The sequence below is a fragment of the Geotrypetes seraphini genome, chromosome 9, assembly GCF_902459505.1.
Source record: "Geotrypetes seraphini chromosome 9, aGeoSer1.1, whole genome shotgun sequence".
NCBI lineage: Eukaryota > Metazoa > Chordata > Amphibia > Gymnophiona > Dermophiidae > Geotrypetes > Geotrypetes seraphini.
In genome coordinates, this window is record NC_047092.1 from 122,370,761 (window position 1) to 122,385,082 (window position 14,322).

Consider the following 14,322-nt stretch of genomic DNA (forward strand, 5'->3'; position numbering starts at 1 on the left):
TCGAAGAGGATGCTGTCGCAAGTGGGGGGTCCCCCCTCACGGCCTCCTCACCCGCCTTGGGCACCCCGCTCCACTCGTTGCCACCAGAAAGAGGCCGGATTCCCTCCACGGCGTGAAGCATCCCCCACTGGCTGGTCAGGAGCATCCGGAATCTCGATCCCCGCTTTTTGCAGCAAGAGACGGGCCTCACGAACAGTAGTGACTTTGGTATGGACACCATTGATGGATATTATCACCCCGAATGGATAGGTCCAGCGGTAGCGCAGAGCCTTGGTCACCTCTCGGAACGCACGCCGCTTCTGTAATGTGCTGGCAGCTAGGTCCTGATAGAACTCCAACTGGTGGCCCTCCCAGGTTACTGTACCCAGCTCCCTGGCTCTGTGCAAGATCTGTTCCTTAAGCATGAAACTCTGGAGGCACAGTACAATGTCCTTAGGTTGATCAGTAACACGGGGCCCCAAAGCCCTATGGGCCCTCTCAAGGCCCGGCTCAAGAGTGTCATTTTGAAGTAACCAACGGATCAAAGTAGTAGTGGTGGCACGAACATCTTTATATTCCGGCAGATCAGGCAGGCCCCGCACCAGCAAGTTATTACGCCGGGTGCAGTTCTCCAAATCCTCCATCTTATCCAAGAGCAGTTGGTAATCCACTGAGACACTCTCCAGAGACCATTGGACTCCAGTCACATTCTCCTCACAACTGCCCAGGCGCGTCTCCACCATCTCCACGCGCGTGCCTACCTCCACCAGGTACGTGCGGAGCTCCTGCACCGCCACAGCTGAAATCTCGGACTTTACCTCCGAAATCCACTGCTGCATATCAGCTTTCATCAGTGGTTCAGGCAGAGATCTTTCCGGTGCCGGATCGCTCAGCATATCAGCCACCACAGCGATGTTACCTCCCAAATGTTCAGCCTCACTGCCGCTAGACTCCGACATAGGAGTGACGCGTGCGCTGCGACCCAACGCCTGTTCCAGCGTGCGCTGGCCGGTTTTGTCACCCGGGAGCTTCCGGCGCATCGCCATGCGGTCCCCGCACCCTTCACACACCACGAGACGGCAAGGAGGGATAAAGGCAGCCCAATTGCTCAGCGAAAAGCCCAATAGTGCTCAGGGCCCGAACGGAACTTACCGATTAAGCTTCCATTCAGAACGGTGACGTCACTTCCTCTTCGCATCTATCTTTTTGAACCATTTTTGAAAAAATAAAACCATATCTTAAAGAAAAATACACAAAACAAGTCATTGGGATATAGGAGGGGCCAGCATTTTTAGTAGATTGGCCACTCAGATATCGCAGCAGAGCAGTGGGGCACCCTAGGGGCACCCTAGGGGCACTGCAGTGAACTTCATATAAAAAGTACCAGGTAAAAGAAGCCCTATGTTGCTGACCTTTAAAACAAAAATTGCTGGCCAGCCAGAATTCAACAGGCTATTATTGATCCCTCACACCACCCATTGTACTTTACGCTCCTCAAATCAAAACTTATTGTCTATCCCATCACTACGATACATTAACACTATGTGAACTAGTATTTTTTCTGTTATAGTCCCTACAATCTGGAATTCGGCACCGAATCATATAAGAGAAATTACATCCTTCAATAAATTTAAAAGCAGTTTAAAGGCCTTTCTTTTTAAAGATGCTTACGATGTATGATATTCCTTTTAAGGACAGTAATAGAAGTCTGTTCCCTTCCATTAGCCTTGTATTTTCAGATAATTTGCCTGTTTCCCCTTCCATCTGTTTTACCCCCTCCCCATTCTTTTCTGTTAACCTTAAATATGTCCACCGTCTTGCTTCGTTGTGTGTCCTGTGGCTTCTCACATGAGGCTGATCTATCCTTCTTGATTTTTTATATTATTATAAAGGCAATTACACCAAAATAATGTCTCATTTAAAACGTGGATTTAATTGACTGACAGTGATTGTGGTGTGAAAATTTGAATGACTGAAATTTGAAAAGTGGAACTATATGTGCACTCAGAGATTTGCCATGTTTGCTCCACTGAAGAGCTATGTGGGTATGTTCACAAGCACACAGATTAGAGAGAACACTGATACCAATACTGAGTTGCTAATATTCTTGAATACTGGGTATTCAGATGGTAGGGGTACCCAGATGCTGTTATAAAATAGGCTGTCACTGCATAGCATAGGAGTACCTAAAAGGAGGCACTCAGTTTTAGAATTGCTTCCATAATAACAAAGAGAAAGGGATAGCAAGTGGTGAACGAACAAACATACATATCAAAAAGAAGCACAAAGGCCTGAAGAAAAGAGACCAAAGGTACTTTTTATTAGTTGACGTAGGCTCTATAGCGATTAACTTGTTCTATTGATCACTCTCTCCTCAAAAATGGATTTTCTGTCCTATTGACCCTCTTTCTTCCTCCCCTCTTAAAGTCAATCAATTTGTACTTTTGCTTAATCTTTGTAAACCGCATAGAATTTCAAGGTATTGCGGTATATAAGCTGTTATTATTATTATTATTATTATTATTCATGCTGAAACATGGGCCATGTCAGGTCAACTAGTAAAAAATACCCAGGGTTCCCTGCTCATCAGGCTTCTGTGCTTCTTTTTTATATGAGAATTGCTTCCATAATATTTTCATCCACCATTGCTCCATCTTCATAGCACATCCCTTTTTCAGACAGATAAATTATCTCATTCTGCAATAGAATGGCCAAATTTATTCATGGAATCATGGTGGATTTTTTTAACACATTTATGTGGTGAGCACTATCACTGACCATAAGTGTTTTTGAATATTAACCTCCTTGTCTTTGGGTGTTATAAGAAGGGCTAACAGTTGTTAAGGGAATGTAACAGATCTTTCATTTTAGGTGATCAATTGGAAGCTTGTCCCAAAATCCTTATGTCATGTGGCCATGCAGTGGAACCCACAAACCTGACTGAATATTGCCAACAAAAGATAGAAAATGTAAGTGTGCTTTGCTTTTCAATCACCCAGCAAGTCTGACTTTAAAGATGAGTTTTAGCTAAAGAAGAAAAGATCCCATTCATCTTTCCAAATCAACTAGAACTTTGAAGTATTTGTTCTATGTATAGATGGGAAAAAGATGAAAAGAAAAAGGTATATTTTGGAAAAAAATGGTCATGGTCTAAAATGAGGTCTAGGCTTCTCCAGCAGGTTAATTGCTAGATATATTTTCAGAGAGTGAACACAGCTATTGTGGAAGGTGCATCTCTGCCTGTCTGCTCATCCAGACATATGTAAGGTTATGAAACCACAGACAAATTTTATTGTATTTAGTGAAAGGTATGCATTCACTACTACAGTACATAGCCTCTGTCAAATGGCTTCTCAAGCCACTTCCAAGGCAGCACAGGACCCAAGAATAGAAAGGAAAGAGTAGCCGGAGTCTGTGCCACTGGTGCGCCCAATATCTTCTGACCCAACATACAATAACTTGTAAGGATGGGAGAGGTGATTTAAGAAAAATATGTCTGTGCAATGTTTGTGACATTCACTTTCACCTTGTAATATTGTTGCTTGAGTGCAAGAAAGAGCTTACACTGTTTTAAAGTGTCATTAAATAGCCTTGATTAACTGCTAGAAGATGGCCACAATGAGAAAATATGTGGAGGGGCATAATCGAAAGAAACGTCTAAGTCTGTTTTCACCTAAGTCGCAAGTCATCCAAAGTCAGACACTGCTTAAAACACATTTTCGAAAAATACGTCCAAATTTTTTTTTTTCCGAAAATCGTCTAACTATACGTCCAGCTGTCTGATTGTCCAAGCTGCTAAATCGTCCATCTTTATACCACATTTTCATCCAAATATTTGTCCAAGTCAAAAATGCCTAGAATAAGCCCTGTTGGATGTGGGAGGGGTCAGCAAAGTGATGGACTGGACACCCAGACATGGCACCTGAATAGTGGGGTACTTTACAGGGCACTGCTGTGAACTTCACAAAAAGGTGCCCCATAAACATCTCACTACAGTTCCCTTATAGGTCATGGTGAGCCCCCTAAAACAGCCCCAAAACGTACTATACCCACTGAAAAGGATCTGGTCCTAATACTGCCTCACATGCTCTGTCGTTTGTAAGTCAGATACATCTGGGGACAGTCTCTTAGAAAGAACAGACGCTTATTATTCCCAAGAGATGTCCGGTTTATTATCAGTCCTACAACCATTTTTATAGCATTATACATGGGTAGGAAAGACCATTCTTGGTAACAGGATACACAAAGGCAACATAACTGTAGGAAAAACCATATTTTGTAACATTAGAAAGAGGTAGCAACATAAGGGGGGGGAGGGTTTAGAGGGAAATTTCCATCTAAAGTCTAGCAATGTTTCTTATCTCTCTAAAGAACAAGGTGTAATACACAGAGCTCAGAACATAAAAAGAAAATGATATTGGCACATACAAACTGTTTTCAGCAGTTCAAGCAGGAATAGAAAACTTACGAGGGATATATACAAGGAATATATGCCCTTTCACCCACCTGTCTACAACCCCAATAGCCCTTATGGTACAGGAACCACTTATATGGCAGTACAAAAGGGTTTTGGGGGGAGTGCACATGTTTCATCATGAATGCAGTGAATACAGTGGCTTATGGGCCTGGGTCCTCCTCTCCATGTATCCCTAATCCACCCCCAAGACAACTTAAGCCGCCTCTGTACAGCTCTACTAAGCTTTCCTAAGGTAGGCTGCCAGGTGCTGATGTTTTGGAGGCAGATATTTAAAGTTGTGATTATGATTTTTAGGGGGGGTGTCGGTGATCACTGGGGTAGTGTGTGGGAGTCTGTACTATGTGTTTGCAGTGCTTATCTGGTCACTTTATATAGGTTTTTGTGACTTAGACCGTGTTTTAAATGGCCTAAGTCACAACGTCCAAGTTTCATCTAGAATGTGTTGTAAAATTTTTGGTTATACATTCAGTACGACTAAGTCTAGCACGGCACACATCCCGCCCAAATCCTGCCCTCGACACTCCTCCTGAAATGTCCTGTTTAGCTTTGGTCGTTCAGCGGCACTGAGAAGGCCTAAGTCATTTGCAAACACGTCCAAAACCCATTTCGATTATCGGCAATTGGACGTCTTTCATTTATGATTGTCCAAGTGCCGACTTAGGCCGGTTTTTGATGTTTTTTCTCTTTCAGTTATGAGTTCCATAGTCTTTCACTCTCACAAACTTAGCTTTTTTTGAAACTGTTCTTTTACAATATGTGTAATTACAGATATCTTTTTGGACAGAGACTGCTAAGCCTGTTAAACCTGCAGGATGGGTGACCTTCAGTGGTCCATAAGCTGATCCTTTTGCTAGTTATAGAGCTTTGATTTCCTTTTTTTCTGCTTCTTTTGGGATGCTGGGTGAGCCTACTGGTAGATCTTTAGGGTGCAGAACAAAATGAGCAAGAATTTACTCCCACTATACCAAGGGTCTCAAAGTCCCTCCTTGAGGGCCGCAATCAAGTCGGGGTTTCAGAATTTCCCCAATGAATATGCATGAGATCTATGTGCATGCACTGCTTTCAATACATATTCATTGGGGAAATCCTGAAAACCCGACTGGATTGCGTCCCTCAAGGAGGGACTTTGAGATCCCTGCCTATACTATACATGCTACTTATCTGTGCAGCTTGGAGTCATCTGCATGCTTTCTGGGCCATAATGCTGCTTAGAAATTAGTAGAGGCTAAAGATCACAGCCTCACCCACAACTCAGAAAACAGCAGTAGTATAGCCAAGAGACTGGTACTCTGGTGAGGAGAAAAGCCAGAACCAATACTGTATCCCTTTTTACTGTAGTGCAACAACCACAAGTTTAGAGGGGACATTACTCAAATTTTACTGATTGTTGGTGGGTGGATTTCAAACCCTAAAGTGGTTATTAGGTTCTACAACAAGGGTTAAGCATATGTTATAGTGGATCAGACCCAAAATGAATCCACACTGGAGAAGAGTGAATTTTCCCTCCTTCTGTGGCTTGAAAATGCTCCTATTGGGCCAACCTCTTACAGATAATTATCTGTTTCTTCTTTCACCTCACTCAGATTAAGATGTCTGCTCAAACTCTCTAGAAAAATTCAGATCTAAACTCAAAACTTTTCTTTTTAAAAAGATGCTTATAATCTCTAACCTCAGCTCTTTCAATCATTCTCATACAGCTTTTTGAAGTATTCTGGAAAAAACTAAAACATTTCTTTTGAAGCGAGCCCTATCATAATGTATCTTCCCTTCCTTCTCTCTCCTCCCTTTTATTTTTATTAGAGAATGACACGGTGACGGTTTACCCGCGGCCACCGCATTTAAGCCGCGGGTCACCGCCGAAAACGGGGAAGAAAACTAGCAGTCGCTGCGGTGACGGGGACAAGGCCATTCACCGACCGCGGAAACGGTGAACAGGTTTGTCCCCGCGGGCCAATGTACCCCCTTCTAGGAACCGCTATTTACCGCCCGACGCCCGATTCACCCCCCCAGCAGGACCGCTCGCACCCCCACCCCGAACGACCGCTCGCACGCGCTCCCACCCGCACCCGCGATCGGAGCAAGAGGGAGCCCAAGCCCTCTTGCCCGGCCGACTCCCCGACGTCCGATACATCCCCCCCCCGGCAGGACCACTCGCACCCCCACCCCGAAGGACCGCCGACTTCCCGACAATATCGGGCCAGAAGGGAGCCCAAACCCTCCTGGCCACGGCGACCCCCTAACCCCACCCCGCACTACATTACGGGCAGGAGGGATCCCAGGCCCTCCTGCCCTCGACGCAAACCCCCCTCCCCCACAACGACCGCCCCCCCCAAGAACCTCCGACCGCCCCCCCAGCCGACCCGCGACCCCCCTGGCGACCCCCACGACCCCCCCACCCCCCTTCCCCGTACCTTTGGTAGTTGGCCGGACAGACGGGAGCCAAACCCGCCTGTCCGGCAGGCAGCCAACGAAGGAATGAGGCCGGATTGGCCCATCCATCCTAAAGCTCCGCCTACTGGTGGGGCCTAAGGCGCGTGGGCCAATCAGAATAGGCCCTGGAGCCTTAGGTCCCACCTGGGGGCGCGGCCTGAGGCACATGGGCCCAACCCGACCATGTGCCTTAGGCCGCGCCCCCAGGTGGGACCTAAGGCTCCAGGGCCTATTCTGATTGGCCCACGCGCCTTAGGCCCCACCAGTAGGCGGAGCTTTAGGATGGATGGGCCAATCCGACCTCATTCCTTCGTGTTGGCTGCCTGCCGGACAGGCGGTTTTGGCTCCCGTCTGTCCGGCCAACTACCAAAGGTACGGGGAAGGGGGGTGGGGGGGTCGTGGGGGTCGCCAGGGGGGTCGCGGGTCGGCTGGGGGGGGCGGTCGTTGGGGGGAGGGGGGTTTGCGTCGAGGGCAGGAGGGCTGCAGTGCAGAACATAAGCCTTTCATTAAGACAATCCTGGTTCGCTTTTCCAAGTTAAAACAATTAGAAAAATATTTCTGGAGTGCTGTAATAAATTAAAATTAATAGTGCTCAGAACCCCCAAGGTAACTTCAGGCATCATTTTGAAGCGGGGGGGGGGCGGTCGTTGGGGGGAGGGGGGTTTGCGTCGAGGGCAGGAGGGCCTGGGATCCCTCCTGCCCGTAATGTAGTGCGGGGTGGGGTTAGGGGGTCGCCGTGGCCAGGAGGATTTGGGCTCCCTCCTGGCCCGATATTGTTGGGGAGTCGGCGGTCCTTCGGGGGGAGGGATGTATCGGACGTCGGGGGGGGGCATCAGGCTTTCAGGATGGGGACAGACCTTCAAGGGGGGACAGTGCAGGGAAGTCAGGGAATTTATATTAATTAATTTTTTCTCTGCGTGTTTTGTTTTTGTATAGTTATTAACTAATATTTAACTAAGTTTTAAAGTTTTAAAGAATGTTTCCTTTATACGTAAATAAAGAAAAGTGAATGGGATTGCAGTGGCGGTGACGGGGCGGTGAATGGGGTGGCAGTGGCGGTGACGGGGCGGTGAAGAGGATGGTGAGACGGGGACGGGGCGGTGACGGGGATGGTGAGACGGGGACGGGGCGGTGACGGGGATGGTGAGACGGGGACGGGGCGGTGACGGGGACCAATTTTTTCACCGTGTCATTCTCTAATTTTTATCTCAATGTATTTACTAACTTACCTTCACCTCTCCCCTCTTGTTTCGTGTATGTTGGTCCATCTAATCTCCCTTTTTATTTATTTTTTATTGTATTTTTAACTATTGATATATTATATCTTTCATTTTATTTCTTTTCTTTTAAATTCCATTTTATTGTAAACTATTTAGATACCTATTTGATAAACGATATATCAAAAATAAAGAAACTTGAAACTTGGTATGTAGCTCGCGTTGTTTAGCAGCACAGCTTGATAAAAAAAGTGTTGGGGGGGGGGACCCTGCTGAATTTACATTGGAGTCAATATGGACAGCATTGGACTCCCTACATAAACTTTGTGCTGGAACCCTTCCCCAGGTTAATATTCAGGCTCAGAGACTTGACAAACTTGAAGAGGAAGTAAAAACTCAGGGAGAAAAAGTTGATTACTTGGACCAGCGGGTCCAGGGGTTACAATCTTCTCAGTCATCTATAATCCAGGATAGATTGCTTTATGTAAGGAAACTGGAGAATTCTAAGAACTATACTAAGTCGTTGAACCTTAGGATTCAGAATTTTCCTAAAATGTTGACAATCTCCTCCAAAGATTTATTCTAAAAGTTTCTGAAGAAAGTATTTAAATACCCTGAGAATAGACTTCCTCTGTTTCATAAAATATATTTTCTGTCAATATAAAAAAAACCAGTCCTCTCCTTCAGGGATTCAACCTGAGTCTTTAAATCCTTTGAATATTACAAATATTCTAGAAACCTCAGAGGATGAGGTTATTAGTCGTTCGACTCTTCTGGTGACGTTTGCTTTTCATTAAGATAAGGAGGCCCTCACAAGACTATTTTTTAGGCTTACTTCCTAGGAAGTAAGACTTCTATGTTCCCAGACATTTTGAAAACAACTCAGTCCAGGAGAAAGAGATTCCTTGAATTAAAGCAATATGCGATTACACTGAGAGTAAAATTTCAACTTAGATATCCCTGTAAATGTATGATCCTTTTGGATCAGAATTCTTATGTATTTTTTTAACCCTTCCAGTTGCTATTTTTCCTTGAAGGAAAGGGGGTATCAATGTTTAGTGCTTTGGTGTGAGGCAATCCTTATTGATCCCAAGTAGAAAGGTCCATGTAAATAATTTGAAGAAGTAACACTATGAATTTGATTTTCATTAGTATTTTTATTTTTATAATTCTCTCGAAGATGTGAATTGTCTCCCTCCCATATGTGAGCTATTATAAGAGTTTTGAGTAATGTTAAATTTTGAGGTCTTTTAGACCTGAATTTTATATTTCCTTTTGAGTAACTAGGGCCTAGATTCACTAAAAGATAGCGATTCAATCGGTGTTGGCCAATTCCTGGCTGATTTTAAAACAGCGATTGATTCACTATCTTGTTTGCATGCAAATTCCGACTCAAAACCGATTGAGTCGGGGCAGAGCCCTGACAATACTGACAGGAGAAGCAGGCTCCTGTCACTGATGTTAGGGCTTCTGCCGGCATTTTTTAAATTTTTTTTTTAATCGGGCAGATATTTTGCATATTTTACACACGCAAAATATCAATCTGATTTTTATTAAAAAAAACTTTTAAGCCCCCAAACCCTCTCCCCACAAGTGCCCCTTCCCTCCTCCCTCCCTGAACAAAAAAAAAGTGCCCCCCCTCTGCCGCTGCTCAATGCGTTTTAAAATTATGGCAGGAGGGTTCCCACTGCCTCCTACCATCATTCCCACTCCCGACTTCCCTCCCCCCAAAACAAATGGCAGGAGGGATGCCGACTCCCTCCTGCCATCCATCCTGCTCCCTCCCTGTTCCCGGCCCCCTCCCCGTACCTGTAATGGAGCAGGAGGGGTGCTCAATCCCTCCTGCTCCAATGCCTCCCACAATGCTTCTGAGGCCTTAGGCCCTGCCGGTTACATCATGTGATGCGCGGGGAGGGTCCTAAGGCCCTGATTGGCTCAAGCGCCTCGGGCTCCTCCCTTGGGAGGGGCCTGAAATACCTGAGCCAATCAGGGACTTTATTAGATAAGGATCCAGGTTAGAGCAAACAGAGATAGAAGTAATCCCACAGCTGGAGCATTTCCTCTCAGCCTGTACTACAGAGATATCAATGCTTCTATCCCATCCCCCACTCTAGGTAACAGCCACAGCAAGCTTTCACAGTACCCAAACAGTAGCCATTTCACTTTTAAAGCTGAAATAAAAACCCATTTACAGTTTCTTTAGTTCCCAACCCTTTTGCTTGGCCATCAGCACCTCCTTAGCTATTTCCTCTCCAACCCCATTCTGGGGATTACTTGTCCACTCGGGAGTAACTTCCATAGGCTGGAGCTGTTCTAATGAGGACTCCCCATTGCTCTCAGCAGCATCCAGCATTTCTATGTCTGCCTTCTCCTGAAGGCTGGAGCTCTTCTCCAAGTCCTCTCTCTTGCAAGCCTGCTGCTTGTGTTTGGGTTCCTCTCTCCTCTCTCTCTCTTCATTTCTCTCCCCCCTGTGTAGCAGGGCACACCCTTATAAGGCTTGTTTTTCCTCACATGTGCTTCATCTGTGTATTTAGCATGGTCATTAATCTCTAGGGATTTTAGTGTTGCTCTCTTTTCCTTCCCCTGGGAAACTGCAACCCAAAGTCTGATAATTTGAGTTTTTACTTTTACCCACATCCCTGCCATTCTCATGGGTTTGGGATGCCCTGGCACCTTCTGGGCAAGGAATATAAGTCCCTTTTTGGGTCTGCTTAGGGCGCATGGGCATTTTGGAAGGTGCAGTGCTACCGTGCCCGTGACAGTATATAAATGGATAAAGAATTTTTAAAAAGGGGAGGAGGTAAGGGCTTAATGTCTTTTAGTAAAGGGGCCCCTAAATAAGCTACATATAAAAATCTGCTGTTCCTAGAGATGTGTCTGTTATTTCAGTAGGGAAATATCACCTAACAATTTCCTGCTGTTCCAGGGGAACTTTACGTTTACTTGCCCTTATTTAAATGATGGAGAGGAATGCAATAAAGAGTGGTCTTATGAAGAAATACGAAGGAATGCTTTCCTCAGTGCCAAGCTGAGAGAAAAGTTTGAAGAAGCTATTGCTTTGAAGACTATGAATAAGATCTTTCATGTTAAACAGGTAAATAAAGGGTAGAATTTCAAAAAGTTTAGTAAAGATATCTATATGTAATTTCTAGAATTATATTTTCAAAAGCTACATATATCTTTGTACACTTCTCCCTCCGTATTCACAGTTTCAGCATTCGCGGTTTCGAATATTCACGGGTTTTAGCTTGCCCCCCCCCAAAAAAAAAATTTATGTCAGCTTGCATAGAGAAATCACTGATTCCATGCATTTATATAGAAAATCGCTGATTCCTAGCACTTTCTTCACTGTGTTTTGCCTCTCCTTCAGGAACAGGCCAGGTCTCCCACCATGTTATTCGCGGTTTCACCACATTCACAATGGTTTTTAATAGAAAACAGTGAATAACATATGAAAAAATTATTTGTGGTTTTTCTGTATTTGCAGTTCTGTTAATCCCCTATCACAGCGAATTTGGAGGGAGAAGTGTATCTCACACAGCAGATTTAAAAAAAACTACAGAGTCAATATTAAGCCAGTAGTGCTCAGCATTTTGCTGACCATCGACCTCATTATGCCCTGTAAATTCACTGCCAGACCATGTTTGGGCTCTGGCATTGAATTTCTGGGTTTACAGATCTGGCTAAACCATAGCTGGTTAAATGCAGTATTCAGCACTTAACCAGCTGTGACACACCGCAGAAAGGGCCCCTTTTACAAAGCCGAGGTCATGATTCTCCTGTGTAAAATTAGAAATTGAATGGGCGCATTTGCCATGCAGAAATCTCTACCACAGCTTTGTAAAAGGGGCCCAAAGATAGGACTGGCTCTTATACTGAATATCGCCATTTAACCAGCTAAATGCTAACTCCAACCCCAGAACACCCCTAAAATAGCCAGTTTTTTTTTTTTGTTAGACACTAAACCAGACATTTTTCAGGAGCACTAACCCATTAAGTGCTGCTGAAAATGAGCGGTTAGCTTTGAACAAGCAATTGAACTGGCCAGGAACCACTTTTGGCCAGTTAAATTGCTTTGAAAATTGACTCCTTACATATGTGTACTTTATATTATACAATTTTATAACATATTTCTACATATAAAGCATATTTTACTCGCATATAATGGCTCTTATAAAATTGTACTGGTGTCAGGGAATACCATATACCTTTTTAAATTTTCAAAACTGCCTGTGTATATTATATGAGTGCATTTAGGTGAACTAATGGCCTCTTTTACAAAGCCGCACTAGCAGCTGCTCTGCGCTAATGGCCCCAAAGGCCATAGAGAATTAAAGGGCTTCGGGGCTGTTTCCGCGCAGCAGCCGCTAGTGCGGCTTTGTAAGAGGCCATAAATGTTGTTATAACCATATCTGGGTATTTTTAATCATATAAATTTAAGCAATTTTTGTGACTGGCAATCCAACAAAAGTTGTCAGGCTAAAATTATCTGGGTATCCTACTTACTTAGCTTGTTTTTATAGATTTTTCCATAAATCATTAGAAATCCAATTTGCTGTGTGTGGTAATGTGAGTAAACGTGGGTTTGGAGCCACACAACAGTTTAATGAATAGAAATAATATTTATTGAAAATGTCAAGTGGGAGTCCTATTCTTTTCACCATTGAGGGGAAAAAAGTAAACACAATACTAGATCAGTGATTTTCAACCTTTTTCATCTTGTGGCACACCGACAAAGCACAAAAATTGTCAACATAGTAAATGGCAGCAGATAATGACATGAACAGTCCATCTAGTCTGCCCACCAGTCACATGCTTTTTCATGATTAAATTGTCTTTCTATGACATTTCTTGGATGAAGACCATAGAAGTGCACTTGGTACTGATCTTAGGTTCCAGCTACTGTAGCTGCTATTGAAGCTCACTCCAGCCTATTCAAAATATCTTGTCATTTGTGAGCAAGGCCGCCATCAGAAATTTCTGGGCCCCTTACTGGGCAATCCTATTGGGCCCCCCACGCACCCCTTCCCCCCCCCCTCCGACCCCCTCTTCTTCCATGGGCCGAATACACACATACTTTTCTCTGTCGCCGTACTCTTTGACCAAAAGATTTGTAAGCCTGCAACCACGTCAAGGTAGACTCTTTCAGCAGCTCCCCTCCCTCCCCCTTACCTTTGTGGCCAAGTCAAAATGATCTACCAACAATAAAATTTTAAAAACACAAAGCACGCTATACGCAGAGAAAATGTTAATTATCATTTATATTCCGCGGGTTTTCAAAGAGGTCAAGGCAGATGACTTTATGCAATGTCACCTCAGTAACAACTATACAAAAATAGACAAATATTCCCCTCCCTTTTTACTAAACCGCGATAGCGGTTTTTAGTGCAGGGACCTGCGCTGAATGCCCCATGCTGCTCTTGAAGCTCATAGGCTCCCTGCGCTAAAAAACGCTATTGCAGTTTAGTAAAAGGGGGCCATAGTGCAAAATATAGACAGCATATATAAATTCTCAAAACGGACACATTTTGATCACTAAATTGAAAATAAAATCATTTTCCTACCTTTGGTAATTTCATCAGTCTCTGGTTGCACTTTATTCTTTTTTTAAATACTTAAAGGGTATTAACGTAGAACAAAATCTTTTCCAGAGAAAGGAAAATGGTAAAACCAGAGGACATAATTTGAGGTTGAGGGGTGGTAGATTCAAAGGCAATGTTAGGAAATTCTACTTTACGGAGAGGGTGGTGGATGCCTGGAATGCACTCCCGAGAGAGGTGGTGGAGAGTAAAACTGTGACTGAGTTCAAAGAAGCGTGGGATGAACACAGAAGATTTAGAATCAGAAAATAATATTAAAGATTGAACTAGGCCAGTTAATGGGCAGACTTGTACGGTCTGCGTCTATGTATGGCCGTTTGAAGGAGGATGGGCAGGGGAGGGCTTCAATGGCTGGGAGGGTGTAGATGGGCTGGAGTAAGTCTTAACAGAGATTTCGGCAGTTGGAACCCAAGCACAGTACCGGGTAAAGCTTATTCTTCTGACTGTGCATCCAATATTTCTTCCCTTCTTTCAGCCTCCTGTATGCTTCCTCTCCTCCAGACCTCATTCCCTCCCCAAACTTTTTCTTTGTTTCACCCTGCCCCCTTCTTTCTTTTTCTCTCTCTCCATAACCCCTTTCATTCTGTATGTCTGTCTTTCTCTCTCTCTCCATGCCCCA

At 44.4% G+C, this 14,322-nt stretch overlaps 1 protein-coding gene across 4 annotated transcripts in view; it reads left to right on the plus strand.

Annotated features, from left to right (window-relative positions):
- Window positions 1-14,322, plus strand: part of LOC117367043 (probable E3 ubiquitin-protein ligase RNF217) — a 64,738-nt gene that overhangs the window by 23,541 nt on the left and 26,875 nt on the right. For all 4 annotated transcript variants that reach the window (XM_033959247.1, XM_033959244.1, XM_033959246.1 and 1 more), the window contains 2 exons: window positions 2,851-2,948; window positions 11,030-11,197. In XM_033959247.1, coding sequence (XP_033815138.1) covers window positions 2,851-2,948; window positions 11,030-11,197 — 266 coding nt within the window. The remainder of the gene's footprint in view (window positions 1-2,850; window positions 2,949-11,029; window positions 11,198-14,322) is intronic.